The sequence below is a fragment of the Cornus florida genome, unplaced genomic scaffold, assembly GCF_030987335.1.
Source record: "Cornus florida cultivar Cherokee Brave unplaced genomic scaffold, ASM3098733v1 CherokeeBrave_3.0.0_Hap2_Chr11, whole genome shotgun sequence".
Taxonomy (NCBI): Eukaryota; Viridiplantae; Streptophyta; class Magnoliopsida; order Cornales; family Cornaceae; genus Cornus; species Cornus florida.
The window spans coordinates 94,081,421-94,100,165 of NW_026775581.1; the positions used below are offsets into that span (position 1 = coordinate 94,081,421).

Sequence of the window (18,745 nt, forward strand, 5' to 3'; positions counted from 1 at the left end):
AATCTTAATTAGAGATTTTTATTCGGTTGAATAAAGTCAAAACTTTGATGTTATCCAATTCATTCTGAGAATAAAAATTTCTTTGTTATGATTCTCTGTTGAACTATTTGATATAAATAGTATTGTCCTTAAAAAAATTATAATACTACGTCAGTAAAGACTAGTGAAAATGATGTGCTTGCCAAGCTGGTGATTTAGCCTTTCTTTTTTTTTTTTTCTTTTTTTTTTTTCAATTTCATGTAGAGGAAAAATAATGTTTTGTTTTGGTGTAATTAATTCACAAACAAAAACATGTTTGGTAATTATTTATTCCACACGTGTTTCCAAAATAAAGAATGAAGAAAAAAGATGCTTAGATGATTGTTAAAAAAAACAAAATGATATTTAGTTATTAAGCTCCAATAATACAAATAAGTAAAAACATTTTATTCTTGCCTTTTTAGACGGTCGAACTTTTTTAGCGAAGCAAATGGGGTACCATGCCGAAGTAACAGAATGTAAAAAAATTTGTCAAACATGCTTTTGCTTCTTGTTTTTGTTGTTGTTACCAATTTGACAACAAAAATATATATGAAAAAAAACAAAAAATAAAAATAAAAATAAAAATAAAAATTCCAAACAGACCAGTAAAGATGCGACATGCTTAGTTGAATTATTTATACGGAAGTCTGAGCACAAATGCAGATTCTTCTGCACTTCTGAAAAGTTTTACTCCGTAGTCAATTATATTGGATTGTGATATTAGGAAAAATAAAAAAAATAAAAAATAAAACTTTTAAACTAAATATGAAAGAGAAACATAGTTATTGCAGACTTATTACAAATCTCATGTTCTTTTTCCAATAACTCCAATTTGATTTGACTTAGACCCATTTTAATGAAAAAGAACATAATATTTGTGGTAAGTCCGATTTTGTTCTTGGAATTTTTCCAGGTCACACACATATTTGGAGATGATACTTCTACATATAATATAACATATCTCTTTTCACCTAAATGCGGAATTGTGCAACAGAACCTGTCTCACATGGTAATCTGTTAGTGACTCGCACCCGTCCACATAAATAGCTCTGTATTATGAGAACAATGTCAATATGATAATTTTACATAGTACTATATATGACAATCTCAGTCCATTTTCTTCTTCTTTGTTTTTTTGGTTCCAAAATATTTGTCCAAAGGAATTAAAGTACATGTATGGATACTTTTTAATTTTTCAAAAAGTTCCACAATAATTTGAGCATTTCAAAAGGGAAAAATTCACCTTTACAGGGTTAAAATAGGAAAATAGACTGATAAGTTGCAAGGGAAAGAGTATGATATCAGCTTTGGATGGATCATTTTAGATACAGAGATCTGAATCTTCTTCCATTTTCACATAAAGATAAGCTAAATAAGAACTTTACAGGCCAAATAAATTACTCAGGTGGTCATCATCACTAACATCTAACCCATACTTTCTTCTCTTTTTAAAACGTCTTTTCTTTCACGAAGAACAAGGCTTAAAGTAATAAGAATATCTGAAAAAGACTACAAACTTTTTCTCATCAACGTACACTTCTTTCTTTTTTCCCCATTTTAGGTGATCCCTACAAACTCAAGCTCCGACCACCTCAAATGTTGTCTCTTTACCTTCCTCCTGCGAAGAATCTGTTCCCAAAACAACAAAATTTAGTACTTTATATATATATATATATATATATATAAAGATTATGTACTCACATTTGAGGTGGTGTCATAACACAACTGTAAGATTGCTTTTCCATGTGACAAGGAGATTACAAGTCAGAAACGGTAAAGTTGCTTCCTTCCCAATGTGACATGAAGGTTAAGACTTAAAACGATAAGATTTCCAATGTGACATGGAGGTTAGGGTTAAAATGGTAAGATTGTTACACATGTAAGTTACAGAATAGAAACAGTGAGATTGTTACATTATCTCAATGTGACGTGGAAAGGTTAAAGGTTACAAAGATTGGTAAGATTTTAATTTGCATTATTACGTAAAGGTAATCGTAGCACCATGCATATGTATTTATATAAGGTTGCTGTATTACATAGTATAACTAATTTGGGTTAATGTTTAAATATTAGTATTAAAAAGAAAATTAAATTAAATTAAATTGAGATAATGTGAAAAATATGGTATACCTCTAGATGCTTTGAACGATTTCTTGCAGTGTAAAATGGCGCTTTGTATGCCATCTTGTTGCTGCAGCAGCGAATCGTCTCGACGTCTTGACGTAACAGGCTCCGACGCCGGCGTCGGCGCAGCCGCCACCACCGACGACGCAGATCGGCTTTTCCCTAAATGCTTACGCACCGCGCGCAGTCCCGCCGGCACACTCACCTGTTTCTGACTCTTCACATTGCACGGCGGCGATTGTCCAGAAAACCGCAGCTTCTCCCCGTACCGTTTCGAAACACGAACGTAAAGAGGTTTAACGATCTTCAAGTACCTCTGCTTCACTTCTTCAGAGAATCTCTTGTCATGATCAGAAGCCGATTTGTCGCCGGACTCTTCAATTTTTAAATTACCGGTGAGGAACTTGCTCTGTGAATCTAGATTTTGTGCCGCTTGTTTCGGAGTGCCCGGAGCAGAGACACTGAATTTCGATTTCTTGAGTTTCAACACCATGGCTCGAAACTTGGAAGCTGATTTCAGAAGAGACGCTTGAAATTGTGACTTGGAGTTTGAATCAGAACCGTTGAACTCCATCGATGAAGGCGTGAACTCAAAATCTGTCTCATCATTCTCACCGTCCGTTTCTTCGGACTCAAAATCGTCTTCTCTCTCTTCATCTCCATCCTCTACGCTGTTACTTCCCTTATCGTCTTCCTCGTCCGGTTGAGTAAACTCCAAATCAATATACGGTCCGTCATCATCGTCTTCTTCATCAGTCTTAGCCGTCTGATCATGACTCACCGTTGTTCTGACAACCGTCGTAGAAGTATTAGTGGTGTTGGTGTTGGTGTTGGTGTTGGTGGAACGCACATTTGCACCGCCGTGGAAGGCGGCGACACCACCACCTTTCCAGTGCTTGAGCAAGGTAAAAGCTTCCATATTTGGTTGGCTAGTGGAGGAGGAAGAGCCACAAACAAGTAAAGTAAGTTGGGTTGTGTCTTTTCCTTTGTTAAAAAATGAGAGAGTTTGTTTAATGGTGAAAATGGGTTGTGTCAAGCTTTATTTTTGTCTGTTTTTGGAGACGTGGTTGCAGAAATAGTGAAGACCAAGTCTGTGCGTCAGATACGACTGTACTATAATTTATAGTGAGAGAGATGGTGTAGCCACATCCATTAATAGGGAGAGAGATTGACACATATTTCTGTTATTTCTGTGAAGTCACTTTTTTAAACAGTTAAAATTGAGTAAATTTATAGTAAAATACAGTATTTTTATTTTTATTTTTATTTTTATTATTATTATTATTTTTTTACCGTATTACCATCTTCGTCCAACATTAATTGTCACCTTCAAAAAGAATCGTGACTCACATATTTGTAAGTTATGGTTTTCGGAGACGATGATTAAAATAGAGCAGAGGAAGTATTTTATTTTATTTTTTCAAAATACTTAAAAAGTTGTTTCCAATATACATATATATATATATATGTATATATATTTATCCTGGTAATGTTAGATACTACTATGTTGGTCCATGGGGAAGGGGGGAATGATGGTGGGAGTCAAACCAATAAAAACATTTGTCAATAATATATATTTTTTATATTATTATTTCATTGATTTCATTTTTGTATTAAAATTTGATGTATATTATAGGTAAATTATGATTCGTTGTATTGGTCGATATGACAAGTATCGCTTTGTTCGTAATTTTTTTTAAACGTTTGATACTGTTATATACTTACATAAAAAAGTTGATTTGACCAATTTACATCGATATTTACTTGAATTTATCAGTGAGTGACCGCGATTGCAAACTATGATATAAATGGAGTTCAAATTATCCCCATTGACATGCATTCTGTTTAATGTTGAGATGAGAGACTCGCTGATGAGTTGATCACATATTTTTCAATACACCAACACAGCAATAAATGAGACTCACTATTGTACAGATGTCAATTTTTGTTTCAATGCACCGCAAATATAGATGCACTGGAAAGAATTTTGCATTATGTAAATTTGTGTTTGTCTAAGAACTGTAATTGTAACAAATATGACATTGCTTTAGATTTCTCAAATTTTCTGACTATCTCTCGAGTCGTTGTAGGTGGAATATATTTCAATTTTAATTTTCTCTTTTTGAACGCATGTGAACAAAATTTGCTAGCGTGTCCATCAATTTTAAAATTTTAAATTACATTTCGTTAATTTGTTACACTATGTTTAACCAGTGATTCGTTCATGTATAGATTGCTAAAAATTTAGTAGTAAGATAATACAAAAAAATATGAAATTAAATCAAATAAGACAAAAAGAAAAAATTAACAATATAATTAATAAAACCTGACAAATCAAATTGAAGTGGGTTCAAATTCAGTTTAATTTGTAAATTCCCACACATCAAAATGGAACCCTAAAGCAAGCTAACAAAATCCAAATAGAGTCCCAAACATGAACTGAAGTGAAGCAGATAGATTTCCAACCATAAAGTAAATGAACATAACTTGGGTTTTGGTTAAATTGACAGTTCATAACTTTATTAGGGAGAAGGGGACAGGTTTGGTTTAATTGTGGGTTAGTGTAACGTAACCAAAGCCTAAGGTAAAGAACTAGAGGCTAAGACTTGACACTATGGTTAATGGTTAAACCCTCCAGGTCCAAGTCCGTACTTCACTTTTCTTGTTGCAGCCGAAAATAAGTGGCTACAACAATACTATAGCTTCCCATGCATAATGCCACTGACATCAAAATCATTTTCCCGCGCAAAATCACGGTGATAACTCGTACGTGTAAAAAAACACCTAAGAATTTGATCGTTTATACTTAAGTGTGGAAGGTTGATAATTATTTCATGTGGTACAATATCTTGGTGTGCACCACAAAAGATCCCAACTCAAAACTTTGTGAATAAGAACGGATTCAGAAATGCATAATAGAATTAACTAATTTATTTTGTGATGAACTAATATTTTTTTAAAAATTGGACTAAAATCATAATGCCACCGACATCAAAATCATTTTCCCGCGCCAAATCACGGTGATAGTTCGTACGTGTAGAAAACACCTAAGAATTTAATCGTTTATACTTAAGTGTGGAAGGTTGATAATTATTTCATGTGGTACAGTATCTTGGTGTGCACCACAAAAGATCCCAACTCAAAACTTTGTGAGTAAGAATGGATTTAGAAATGCATAATAGAATTAATTAATTTATTTTGAGATGAGCTAATACTTTTTTAAAAATTGGACTAAAATTACCTCTAAAATTTTTTATTTTATTTTTTTTTGGGTGGGCTCAAGTCCATCCGAACCCACCCTCCAGTCGCCCTTTTTTGTGAGTAAGATGTCACGTCAAAATGACAAAAATCAAACTATTGCTTATTTAACAAGTGAAATAACAAGTGAAACAAGTCCGAAATAGATATGCAACTTATTTAAGTTGGAAATAAAATTAGTAGTACATACTTCAAAATAATAATATCAGTATCAAGAAACAGTGAAGGTTAATTAATTTGAATTTTGAAAAATGAAGTCGATGACGTGGCAGACATGCCAAGTAGGGGTAACAAAACATTTCATTGAATGGGGTCCATAAAAGTTTTTGACCTTCAATCACCTTGAATTCAACGTAACTGGTTAATCTCAGCCGTTCCTTCCATTCTAGGGATTCGTTCATGAAAGACGGTAAAGACTCATCGCACATGAAAGAAGGTAAAGACTGCTAGGAACATGTGGTCGGGGTATGGGTATTTCTAAGTTTAAACGGGGCAGTAAAAAATGTACCACAATCTGATAGCTGTGAAAATCTGACATTTTGAGTGTTCGGATTATATAATTTAGATATTTGTATTTGTTTGTTATCAAAGGATAATAGTGCATAGTGAAAAATTATCATGTGAGCAGCCATTACATAATCTTGGTCGATTACAACTCGATAAGTTATTATATATTTTAGAAATTGCATGGTCTTGATTAATTGTAATTGGACAGTAACCAAAAATCTAAAGAGAAACATATGTATTTACATAAAGACTTGTAATTGGTCGAGATTATGTAAATTTTTTATCTTATATATAGTTAAAACTTTATGTGAAATCAAACTATTCAAAGATTGTCCCCACTGTTACAATAGTTAAGACATCGAAAAAATTATTATATGATTCCAACCAATCGCATGATGATATGTAAACAAATACATTAATTTTGAACAAATACATCAATTTGGTGTCAGTTTTATTTCACTTTTATTTGCATGTTACCATGTAATTGGTGGGACCAATGATTCCAAAACTATACTTGACGGTTGGCTACTGCTCCCCTTTGAAAAAATAGTTGGCAATTTTCATATAAGTTCTGATAATTTTGGTGCATTAATCTCTGGCCCGGCTCAAGTCCAAAATTCCAAATGTCAATCGATATCGCTGGGCTTAGTCCTTGAACCCCGGGTAGGCCCATCAGATATCTCGTAAACGGCAGTTATGTTTAAAGTCCGCAAACTCCCGAATTTCTTTTACATCTTATTTAAAGAAAGATCAAATAATACCAACTCAATTTCACTAAGTTGATGAAACGAACTTAATTGGTGTATAGCATTATTTGTACTCAGTTTGTAATACACCAAGAAGTAACCAGACCAAAGATCTCAAATCCCGTAGTTAGGCGAACTTGGGACTTTTGAGTCAATCATCATTTGATATGAAACAAATATATGTAAAATTTATTTAATTTTTATTTAGATGTTAAATGATGATTGACTTAACTATATCTATAACTTATTGATTATCACATGGCCAAATATGCTTCACCATTTATTTATTTATTCCGATAATTTCATCACTTTATTTATTTTTGTTTTTCCTATTCTACCAATATAATAGCAATACGTACAAAACAAAAAAGTTTAAATACACGGCAAAAAAAGTTCAACTCACAACCTAACTAATCATATCAACTCACAACCTAACTAATCATATCAAAGTCAATAGCTTGCTCTCACAATATCATAGATTCATAGACAATATTAGAACACTAAAGACCTTAAAAATATCTTCTTCTTTTTTTTAAAAAAAAAAAAAAAAAAAGTGTCTAACATCATTCTATTTCAAATTTGTGGAAACAAGCTTAAACCATTGTTTTGTTGGGTCATCTGTGCACCTTGGAACATCTTCAAGTGCATTTCCTAAGCAAAGACACTTTTGAGTCAAAATTGTTGAATTCGCAGAGTTCCAATCTAAACACAAGGACTTCCCTTGTCCATCTTGAGCAGCTAAATGAAAGCCGGACTTAGAAACCGGTTTCCAAAGACTCCGTTGGCTCGAGCAATTGTTCGACAGAGTCACCGGAAGCCCCTCACCGGCCACATTTAGACACCCCGTAGAACCCAATAGCCTTATGGGACTTCCATTGCCATTTCCACTGTAACTCCATCGACTCCACTTCTTGCAATCCCCGGCGAAGACATTGTTCTTGTCCACGTGAACACATAGGCCGCTCTTTGGATGATGCAGTATGAAGTAATATGGATATTTTGAATTTGGTTCTGCATTCGAAAAATGGAAATAATATATTAAAAATACAATTAATATAGTATGATGCAACGGAAATTATGAACGACCTGAAATAACAATAAGTCAGTTTTGAAATTACAAAGTTTAACTAAATGCAATGCGACTATGTTTGGCAGGCGAGTAATTGGAGTTTTGAAATTAAAATTGGTACAACTGAAAAAAAAGTATCTCACAAAATTAAACAGAAATTTTCACCAATTCCAATCCAAGACTTCAATTATATGCCGCCAAACACAGCTTACAGTTTTTTTAACTAAGAAACCTAACTGTGTAATAAGAAAACATAAAATGAAGCTCAAAATGACACTATTTTTAAAACTTACAAAAATGGAGATGAAATTTAATCACCAAAAATTACTACATAAGTGCAACGAAGTTGTGAGTAATGATTGTTGAGTTTTTCATCGGAAATGGGTTTCAGCACACACACGTTGATAGTCCAAACGGATAATAAAAGCTCCGATAATAAATTCTACATCAGTTATGTATTACGTTCGGACTAATAGGCACGAAAACAAACATAGTTTGACCATAAAAGCAATTACTTTGCGTGTATAATGCCTATGGTGTAGAAAATTTAAATTTATCCTTACTTTTTTCCTCCCAATATTCGATATTTTAGGCATTACTCAATAAATTAGTTGGTAAAGTGTCTAGCCCCGAGAGGGTCTACTCAATGTTCAAGGCTACCCTCTCCTAGTTGGCCGGGGAAAAAAATAAATTAGCCTTTTAAGTTGACTCCATGGTTTAGAAAGTATGTAGAATTGAATTGAGTGAACTATACCTTGGGTCATCTGTTTTATGAGTTGCAACCTCTGTGGAAATGAAGCATTTCTAAGATTAACCCAATCTTTATCAAACATGCCATAGGTCTCCTCCTCATTAAGTTTCCCTTGCCTGAGAATGGTGCTTCCTTGCAAAGTCCACAAAGCCCAATCAATATCTTTATCTGCCAAATATGCCAATGCACAAGTGAAATACCTGTTCTCAGCCTCATTAAGCCCTCTCTGATCAGCCCCAAATTCACTCACCCACAGAGGAAACGGGTTCAGGTTGCTGATCAAAAACCCGGTCTGCCCCACGAACCGTCCGGTCCGATTTGCACAGTACTCATTTGTTTGGTACATCCATTTATCAGTAGGGTCACCAAATGAGTACCAATGTGCCTCAAACACCAACTTGCTGGTAAAATCCACTTGAAAAGGCCTTTGCTTTAGGAAGTCGAGATTGGTGTCATAAGCTAACCCTGAAACAACCACCAACACATCTGGATTCTCTCTGTGAATTGCCATTGCACCTTGCTGCATGTACTCATACCAAACGCTTGAATTCTGTCTTGAGCCTCGTAGCTCATTTCGCAGGCTCATTCCCACAACCTATGCATACATATATATATATATATACCCAATGTCGCAAAAATTAACAGAAAAAACAGAACAAGAACATAATGATGAAGAACCGCAGAAGATTTAGGTTACATAACCAGTGAAGCTAAGGTGTACAGTATTATCAAACTCCACAGTTCGTCTATCTATTATGTCAAAATTAGATCTTATAGCAGTGACAACATTAATTAGAGGAAAATTTAATTATATAAAATGAAATTAACAAACCCCATGATTACCCTTGTAGTGTTTGGCTATTGTAGTCAAAATTTAATTATATAAAATGAAATTGACATACCCCATGATTACCCTTGTAGTGCTTGGCTATTGTAGTCAAGCCTTGCAACCAATCCTTGGGATCAAAATCCATGTCCCCAAAAAATCCATTTCCATCAGTATCAGCACAGCACCATATTGGCAGGCTAACATGGTTGTCTAGTATGACCATGACCTTGTGTTTGCCAAGCTTATCAACCACAGCTTGTTGGGCATCAATGAGTTTGAGGCTCAAAAGTTTAGGATTGTTGAGACCAACACCTGCAATAGCATCTGTTAGGTTCCATTGCTTGAGAGACTGAGCAACAGTTATGTTGGTATTGCCGGGCTTTGTGAGCATATAGGTAGCGTACGAGAGACGAACGCAATTGAACCCCATTGAAGACACATTTGCTGCAAGGACTTTGATGGGCCTCTTGTCAATGCCCTCCGGCACCATGGCGTGCAGGTGGCCGGACCAATTGGCGCAGGTCAGCTTCACGCGACGGCCGGACTTGTCCACCACCCATCTTGAGCTTGTTGACAGAGGCCATGAATGGGAGAGAGTTACAGACAGGAAGAGAAAAGTTGGGAGGATGGTGTGTGACAGGTTTTGTAATTTCATCTTGTGAAGAGACCTCAAATTGAAGCAGCAGATACAACAATGAAATTGTTATGTGTGTACAAAATTCACTGTTATTTATTAGCCTTCCAGTACTTGAGATATTTAGGGAAAACTATGTTTGGTGGGTGTAACAGAATCTTTGGTGTAACAGTAAACATCACGGACTTTTTATTCCATCCCAGATTTGTATGGTGAAAACTTTTTTTGTATTAATTATCAGCATCATTATTCATAATAGAGTAATTCAGTGAGCATGGTTGAATTTTCATTTTGCATCATCTTTTCAGATATACGGTTCATTTACACTCTTTCTACCTACTATTTTAAAAAATGTGCTCATCTCTTAAGAGGTCCTCTAACGAAGAAGAGTAATGAGCGCTCTAATTTTTTAAAGCTAGATGTATTAAATAACTAATTTGATTGTTTACACATTTCAAAAAAAAAAAAAACCTGTTTTATCCGATGATTAAATAAGGAGAGTTCATGACTCTTTTTTTACGAGTATTACTCTTTATCTAATGTTACCAATGTATAAGTATGGTCTATTTTACACACTCTCCCTACTTACTATTTTCAGAACGACCATTATCTAACGTTACCATTATATAAATACTGTTTATTTTACACACTTCTTACCCACCATTTTCAAAAAGCTTTACATATAGCCGACATCAATTTATTACTATTAGAAGACTGATACTTGAATGATATTAATATTGGCTTCTTTCGCAGGTTTAGAACAGAATTCTTAGCAAGATCAAACAATGACAAATAACCTTCATTTCTAATGTTTTGTCATATTCCTAACTACGAATCTGACATATTACTAGCAAAAATGTCTGCTTCTCTTAAAACTAAAAAAAGTCATGATATAGTTGTTGAGAGACGATTCGCTCCTCCTCCAAATTTTACCTATGGTTTTTTACCTAAGGTAACATTTGAAGTAGCGATGTAAATATGTAATTCATGTGAGTGTACAGAATTGTGTTTTAAAATAATTAGATATATTTTCAACACGTTAATAAAACCTTTAATTTTCAACTCCCCATATTGCTTAAACTTCAATTCAACATACATAAAATGTATTTTCGTTGACAAATTGATGACTTAATTTGTGAAAGCACAAGACAATATTTATCAAAGTGAGAAAACAGTTTTTTTTTTTAATTGGATTTTCTTTTAAATTTTGCTATTCATATGACAGTTTTTCAGAACACACTCAAACCAAACAAATTTTCAAATTTTGTTTTAAACATCAAAGCTAAAGAAAAAAGGGTTAACGACGACGACACTCAAACAATTGCTATATTAACAGGTATATATAAATTAGCTATTTTTTTAAACAAAGAGAAAAGTTTAATAAAGTTAACAAAACACCTCTTAACACCATCTGTACCCTGACACATAATAAAATGATTATTTTACCCTTTGACTTGTCAATTAAATTATTAAGATTTTGAAATTACAAAGTTAACCTTCTAACTAATTTTAATTAACCAAACTTGCCACATCACTATAACCGTATACATACACCGAATACATATATGTGTGTGTCTATATATATATAGAGAGAGAGAATGAGAGAAGAAGAGGGTGGTTGGCTGGTTGCCCCTGGCGGCACACCACCATAGCTACCATCACCATACCACCATATCCACTATCACCATACCACCACCTCCACCAATTCCTCTCTCTTTACCTTCTTATCTTCACAGTGCCTCCACACTCACACCCACCACATCACAGCCCCACCACCACCACCACATCACAACCCCACCACCACCACCACCACCACCACCTCATAGCCCCGCCACCACCATTTCACAACCCTGCCACCACTCCACAGCCCTTCCACACCTGCCGCCACCACCACATCACAGACCCGCCACCACTCCACAACCCTGCTACACCCGCCACCACCACTTTACAACCTCGCCGCCACCACATCACAGCCCTGCCACACCCACCACCATCCCCACTCCACAACCACACCACACCACCACTTCGAAGACTCAAACTTTACCTTCACAGTACCACCACACCCACCACCATCATCGATTACGAATTTGCAGGAGCCCTAGCCGAATTAGGGTTTTAGTTCCCCAAATGCAACACCAACCAATCTGGTCAATTCATCGAGATTCGATTGTGTACCAATTCAGGAGTATTGGTGAAGAGCTTGACGAAGATGGATTGGTGTGTGTGTATAGACAAGATTACTTGAACTACGCAAGGAGGATTGGTGAAGAGCAAAAATTTTTGGCTTTTTTTTTTTGAAGCAGAGGATAGAGAGAAACCTATTACTCCGTAGTTTAAAAGGGTAATTATGTCATATAATTTTTTTTAAAATTTTAGATTAATAATTGATACTTTATTAAAGGGTAATCTTGTCTTTTCATAAATTTTAAGGGCTTGTTTGGCTTAAATTTATGCCAAAAAGTGTAAGTGTTCAAAAAAAAATTAACCAATTTATATATGTTTGTCAATGTCGTTATAATTAATCCAATAAACTATATTTCATTTATGGCATATTAAAAGTAGCTAAAACAACCACCATTCCAACCTATTTGAACTTCTCAGAGGCACTTGAAAGCTTCCGGACAAGTTTGGCTACTGCAAAATAAATGCCGAGTACTGATTCTCACCTAATGGTTTGTAGTACATATAAAGAGGATCCAAGGCAAAATGAGTAATGCTTGGATGGCAAGTTTTGTCCTACAAATCTTATTAAAATTTGACACGTGTCTCATAATAAAAAATTAAAACACACATAATCAAATTCTCTAACCGGTATAATCCAATTAAAAATCCATTTTTTCTCTCTCTTTCTCTCTTCTTGGCTTTGCCCTTTTTGACCTTTCAGACTAAACTATTCTCTCTCCTTCAAACCCAGACAACTCTTCTACGTACCTTTCCCAATACTTTCTCTCTCTACCCATTAGTGTTGGAGTGTTGGGTTGATATTTCTTCACCCAATTATAAATGCAATATACTGTACAAATTAAATGTATACCTTTAACAATTTCAGAGATAATTTTAAGGCTTATTGTTGAGAGAGATGAAGAGGAAAAGAGAGAATGAAGAAGTTTTTAACGGATTTTTGTGTGGTGAAAACGGATTTTTGTGAGGTGGGGGGTCGAATACAGCGGCGATAGACTTCATTGCTTGTACAGGGCGGTGAAGATGGAGTCGCCGAGTTCGGACCATATGATAGTTTTGGGGCGGAGGTGGGGACTGGGAAACGGTAGCACCGGTAGGGGAGGAGAGGAGTGGTGGTAGAGACTAAGCCGGAGAGGCCATTGTTATGCTTTGAGTTCACTTTCTCTCTCTGTATATCAGGCTTGGATCTGAAAAATACAAAAAGGGAAAGCCAAAAAAAAAAAAAAAAAGGGTTTTTAATTGGATTTTATCAGGTTAGAGAATTTGATGGTGTGTTTTTTAATTTTTTATTATGGGACACGTGTCAAATTTTGATAGGGCCACGTCAAGGAAGATCCAAGCATTACTCAGGCAAAATAGAAATTGGAGCAAAAAAATTTAACCTAAAATGGTCCTCATAGCTTAATGTTTACGTATAAATGTACTTAAGGCATATATTTGCAGTCTCATAGCTTACAGTTTGGGATGTTTATGCGATCAAAGTCTCATATTTTCAAATAAAAATAAAGTTGACCAAATTAATGACGTGGGCATAAATTTTTAGTGTTCACTCTAATTTATTGTCCAAAATAACCTTTCACTTTTTGAATCAAATTACCATGTTACCCCATTTCTTTAATTCACCCAGACAAAAGCCCATAATTTTTTTTAGGTCACTGATGATTCTGTTCATGCCCGCCGCTTATCTCTTCCGGAGTCACCATTGACGGCGGCGATTGTCCTGAAAACCTCAGCTTCTCACCTCAGAAACCACAAACTACCACCACGCAACCTCCATCACCTAGTGTAACATACAAATCCACTGCTACCACCCAAAACCAAAGCAATAGAAAGTCTGAAATGATTGATGCTGAACCAGATTGTGAAACCCACAAATCCACTCCACCACCACCATCACCACCAAATCAAACCATTCAAACCATCACCATCATCGCGGACACCTTGCAGAGCCCTAATCGAACCCAACACCACCACACTCACCGATTCGGCTTGTCTGCAGAACCTAATTGAAACCCAACAACACCAAATCAAACCATCACCATCATCGCGGACACCTTGCAGAGCCCTAATCGAACCCACCACCACCATCTGCAGAACCTAATTGAAACCCAACAACACCACCATCGGTTGCTCAACCAAACTCAGCGTGGACAAATGCTTGTTGGATTCAGTGGAAATGCACAACGGGCTTCAACAGTAGAGATAAAGTAGGCTATTGCTTTGCATGGCTGGCTCTGCATCAGTGGGAGGTCCGGTGATCGATGGTGGTTTTTGAGAGCTCTGGGCATCATCCATGAACTTTAGAGAGGGAAAAAAATGAAATGATCAACAGTGATTTATTATATATATATATACCTGCTTGGTTGTGTTCATGCCCCGCCGCGCCGCCTTGGTAGTGGTGGTGGTGACTGGTTACTGAGAAAATGTTCCAAAAATGAGTGTAATGTATATATGTGATGGAAGAGAGAAGCGCAGGCGGCTGGGCATGTGTACACAATCATGCCCTAAAAAAAATTAAGGGGTTAATTTATTTTGGTGAATTAATGAAAAGGGCAGTATGGTAATTTGGTTTTAAAAGTGAAAAGGTTTTTCTTGACAACAAATTATACTGTAAAAATTTATGTCCAAATCACTAATTTCGTCAATTTCACTTTTTAGAAGCTTTATGACTTTAACTACGTAAGACTATAAATATGAGTCCATAAATACATTTATACGTAAAAATTCCTTACAGTGTCCTTTCCTCGGTAGGTAGAAAGACTAGAGACTAGACTCCAACAGCATAAGATGTAATCTCTAAATCACAAGGGAGCAATTGCGCCGAGCTCACGGACATGGAACCATGCAAGATGTAAAGTCGAAAAAACAAACACACACGTACACACTCTCAAATGAATAAATCATTCTTTACCTCATATCAATCTAAATAAGCTCAACCACTGGTCTGAGGAATTTCATAAAACCTAAATTTTTATGAAGATTGAAAGAATGAAAGAACAGAGCATAGAGAACGCCACTCACAACCCGAGGGTCTAGGTAAAGTTCTCAAAATATAAAATAGAGCCTAAACACAATGGCACTAAGAAGAAGTCTTAATAACTCAATTACTTAAACCTAATACTTGAAAAAGTGAAAACCCACCCAAACTACAGCCTATTTCATATTAGACTTGACAAGCTTGAACCACTGTTTTTGTGGATTGTCACCACAGTTTGGAACATCATTAAGATCATCATCCATGCAAAGACACTGCTGGGTGTAAACTGTTGAGTTTGAGGATGAGTCAGGGTCCCAATCCAAACACAGGGTCTTTCCTCTTCCATCTTTGGCAGCAAAATGCAGATTAGACCCCGAGACAGGCTTCCACAGACTCCTCTCACTCTTACAATCGTTCGAGAGCCTCACCGGAAGCCCCTCGCCGACAGCATTCAGGCAATAAGAAGTACCAAACAGCCCGATTGGACTCCCGTTACCACCACCATCTCCAATGTAACTCCAACGGGTCGAATAATTGCAATAGCTTACAAAAAGTTTACCCCCTCCACCAACTTGAATGCATTGGCCGCTCAGTGGATGATATAATATGTTGTACTCTGGAACTTTTGAATGTGGATCTGCATCAAGAATGAAAAAAAAAAAAAACAAATTTTTTAGTATCTTCCAACCCATCTCATATGTCGAGAAATAATAAACACGTTGTAAAAGCAAAATTAACACACACAACGTACACATTGAACCATACGATAGGACTAATAATAAAACACACACAACGTACACATTGTAAAATAGAACCATACCCTGGATCGTCTGTTTGATGAGTTGTAGCCTGACTTGCATATCTGGATTTCTAAGATTTTGCCAATCACTATCAAACATCCCATAAGTTTCATCAGTGTCAATCTGGCCTTCCCTTACCAGATAACTACCCTGCAAAGTCCACAAAGCCCAATCTAGATCCTTGTCTGCTACATAGGCCATCAAGCAGGTGATATACTTGTTATCTTTCTCGTTTTGGAAACCCTGATCAGCCCCAAACTCACTCAAGAACAGAGGGTAGGGCTTTTCGCCGCTAATGATGAAGCCACCAGATAAGTTTTGGAACTTGTCGGTGACTGTGTTACACATTACATTAGGTTGGTTCTTCCAGTCATCGTCTGAGTCACCAAATGAGTACCAATGTGCCTCGTACACCAACTTGTTACCCAAATCCACATCCAGTGGCTTTTCCTTCACAAAGCTCAGATTGGTGTCATAAGACAAGCCTGACACTAACACCAACAAATCTGGATTCGCCCCGTGAATCGCCTCCGCACCCTCTTTCATGTGCTTGTACCAATCTTCCTCGTTCTCACGCGGCCCTCGTATCTCATTTCTCATGCTCATACCAATCACCTATATACAATGTCAAAATCACATATTACACACTAATATATATATACACGTGTCAAAATCATGACCTCAAACCCTGTTCAAAGAATTAAAGTACAAACATGACCTTTGTAAAACGTCAAAAATCACATGTTACATAGTAATATACACGTAAATCTGTCAAAATCAATTCTTCGGCAACTGCTTTACCATACTTGGAACCTTAAAGGGTTATCAGATCTTACATAGTAATATAGGTAAAATGTGTCAAAATCAAATCTTTGACCAGTACTCTACTTAGACGTCAAACCCTCTTCAAAGAGTTATATAGTAATTAATACACATGTAATGTGTCAAAATCAAATCACTGACGGGAAGTACCATGTTAAAGAGAGTTGAAGTACAAATAGATTCCAAACTCAAACCTTGTCAAAATCAAATATATATATATATATATAAAATAAAATATAAAAAAGATTGGTTTGGTAGATCAACTCACAGCAGGATGGCCCTTGTAATGCTGAGCAACAGTAGTCAAGCCCTGAACCCATTCCTCGGGATGGAAATACTTGTCCCCGAAAAAGCCGTTGCCGTCGTCGAAAGAGCAGCACCACTGTGGGAGGCTGACATGGTTGTCAAGGACCACCATGATATTCTCTTTGTGAAGTGCATCAACCACAGCCTTCTGGGCATCAATGAGCTTGAGGTCGAGCATTTCAGGGTTGTAAATTTTCATGTCTCGAGTGGCATTATTGAGATTCCACTGCTCAAGAGATTGTGCCACAGTGAGGTTGCCATATTCGTCGGGCCTAGTGAGCATATAAATGGCATATGTGAGACGCACACAGTTGAAACCCATTGAAGTGATGTTAGCTGCAATTTGATTCAATGGCTTCTTCTGAAGACCTTCTGGTATCATGACATGGACATGGCCAGGCCAGTTGACACAGGTCAACTTCAACCTACTCCCTGTCTTGTCATCAACTATCCATCTATTGCTTGTTGAGAGAGGCCATGAATGACAGAGAGTTACAAAAATCAAGAACACAAAAGATAGTAGAATGCTGGTTTGTGATGAGCCTAACTTCATGTTGTCAAGAATTGATGAAGAAGACAAGAGAAAACAGAGTAATGGTACGTTTTTATATGTCAAATAATGTACATATTTATAGACCTATATGATGTATCACAATCCAAGTTGATATGGGTGAAAGTTGTTAATCTTCTATCCAAATTTTGAAATATTTCAAAGCGAGAAGTCGTTGAATAATCGAACTCTCATTTTAAAAATAGCAGTTTGGTTTTGAATGAAATTCCTACCTCACTCTAGATAGTAATTTGGATGAACTTAATATCCTATAAATCCTATTTGGTCTCAACAGATAATCAATATATGCTTACCCTTTAATCCTATTTTGTTTGCAGCTGGAAGAGTGGAAGACTGATTTTTGTGTGGTCTCAAAAAGTAATCAATATGCTATAAAATAAATATAACCATATAAAGAAGACCCTTGTTTTTTATAATTTCCGGGTTTTTTTTTTTAATCAATTCTTAATTTTTATGTTCGATTTATAATTTCATATATGCATATAAAATGGAGTTAAGGGGCACATGTTATTATTTTGTAATGAAATAATATTTAAATTTAAACAAAAAAGAAACTAAAATATATATATATGTTGATCATGATTTTAATTATTTCTTTTTGTTAGATAAGTTATAGCCCAATGATATAATAGAACCCAAGCTTAATTCAGATTATAGTTATAGTCGGACATAAATTAAAATTTTTTAACCCAAGCTTAATTCAGATTATAGTTAGAGTCGGACACAAATTAAAATATTTGAATCCGTGCTTAAGCACGGGTTGAATTAAGCTCGGGTTCAAATATTTTAATTTGTGTCCGACTCTAACTATAACGATTGTTGTAAAATCTCAAATTGGGTTCGCATTAGCCTACCCAATTTGCACAATTTACTAATTAAGACCTTGAATAATAGAACCAACAGCTTGAGAAGGATGTTTGAAAATAAAAGTTAGAATATTTCGTTTCTAACTTGTCTAACTTATTTTAAAAATATACATATATGGATATTTTATAATTGTGCTTTATTTTGTTTTCATTATTTTTCATAACACTTTGGTTGATAACAAAATTAATAATTTTTTTTTTTTTAATTTTTTTTAAATATCAATCTTGAATTTTCTTTAAGACTGTAATGAGTGAATTAGATTATTCATACCTTAACTCCGAA

General features: G+C 35.6%; 3 protein-coding genes across 3 annotated transcripts; all 3 read right to left on the reverse strand.

Moving 5' to 3' along the window:
- Positions 1–1,173: 1,173 nt before the first annotated feature.
- On the reverse strand, positions 1,174–3,418 carry LOC132286527 (probable membrane-associated kinase regulator 2). Its single transcript, XM_059788880.1, has 2 exons — positions 2,152–3,418; positions 1,174–1,650 (listed from the first exon to the last, which is right to left on the reverse strand). The coding sequence occupies exons 1-2, from the start codon at positions 3,062–3,064 to the stop codon at positions 1,598–1,600; spliced, it is 966 nt and encodes a 321-aa protein (XP_059644863.1). The 5' UTR covers positions 3,065–3,418; the 3' UTR covers positions 1,174–1,597.
- Positions 3,419–6,970: 3,552 nt separating this feature from the next.
- Positions 6,971–10,006, reverse strand: LOC132284579 (glycosyl hydrolase 5 family protein-like). The gene is made up of 3 exons (XM_059786688.1): positions 9,379–10,006; positions 8,480–9,071; positions 6,971–7,667 (listed from the first exon to the last, which is right to left on the reverse strand). The coding sequence occupies exons 1-3, from the start codon at positions 9,958–9,960 to the stop codon at positions 7,225–7,227; spliced, it is 1,617 nt and encodes a 538-aa protein (XP_059642671.1). The 5' UTR covers positions 9,961–10,006; the 3' UTR covers positions 6,971–7,224.
- Positions 10,007–15,273: 5,267 nt separating this feature from the next.
- On the reverse strand, positions 15,274–17,578 carry LOC132281567 (glycosyl hydrolase 5 family protein-like). Its single transcript, XM_059783265.1, has 3 exons — positions 16,988–17,578; positions 15,918–16,512; positions 15,274–15,734 (listed from the first exon to the last, which is right to left on the reverse strand). The coding sequence occupies exons 1-3, from the start codon at positions 17,576–17,578 to the stop codon at positions 15,274–15,276; spliced, it is 1,647 nt and encodes a 548-aa protein (XP_059639248.1).
- Positions 17,579–18,745: the final 1,167 nt, after the last annotated feature.

Coding starts and splice junctions, on each gene's coding strand:
- LOC132286527 (XM_059788880.1), bottom strand. CDS start 3,064: ATGGAAGCTTTTACCTTGCTCAAGCACTGGAAAGGTGGTGGTGTCGCC. Junction 1,651..2,151: donor ATCGTTCAAAGCATCTAGAG/GTATACCATATT, acceptor TTTTGGGAACAG/ATTCTTCGCAGGAGGAAGGT.
- LOC132284579 (XM_059786688.1), bottom strand. CDS start 9,960: ATGAAATTACAAAACCTGTCACACACCATCCTCCCAACTTTTCTCTTC. Junction 9,072..9,378: donor ACTACAAGGGTAATCATGGG/GTATGTCAATTT, acceptor ATGTATGCATAG/GTTGTGGGAATGAGCCTGCG. Junction 7,668..8,479: donor CATAAAACAGATGACCCAAG/GTATAGTTCACT, acceptor TTTCGAATGCAG/AACCAAATTCAAAATATCCA.
- LOC132281567 (XM_059783265.1), bottom strand. CDS start 17,578: ATGAAGTTAGGCTCATCACAAACCAGCATTCTACTATCTTTTGTGTTC. Junction 16,513..16,987: donor ATTACAAGGGCCATCCTGCT/GTGAGTTGATCT, acceptor CATTGTATATAG/GTGATTGGTATGAGCATGAG. Junction 15,735..15,917: donor CATCAAACAGACGATCCAGG/GTATGGTTCTAT, acceptor TTCTTGATGCAG/ATCCACATTCAAAAGTTCCA.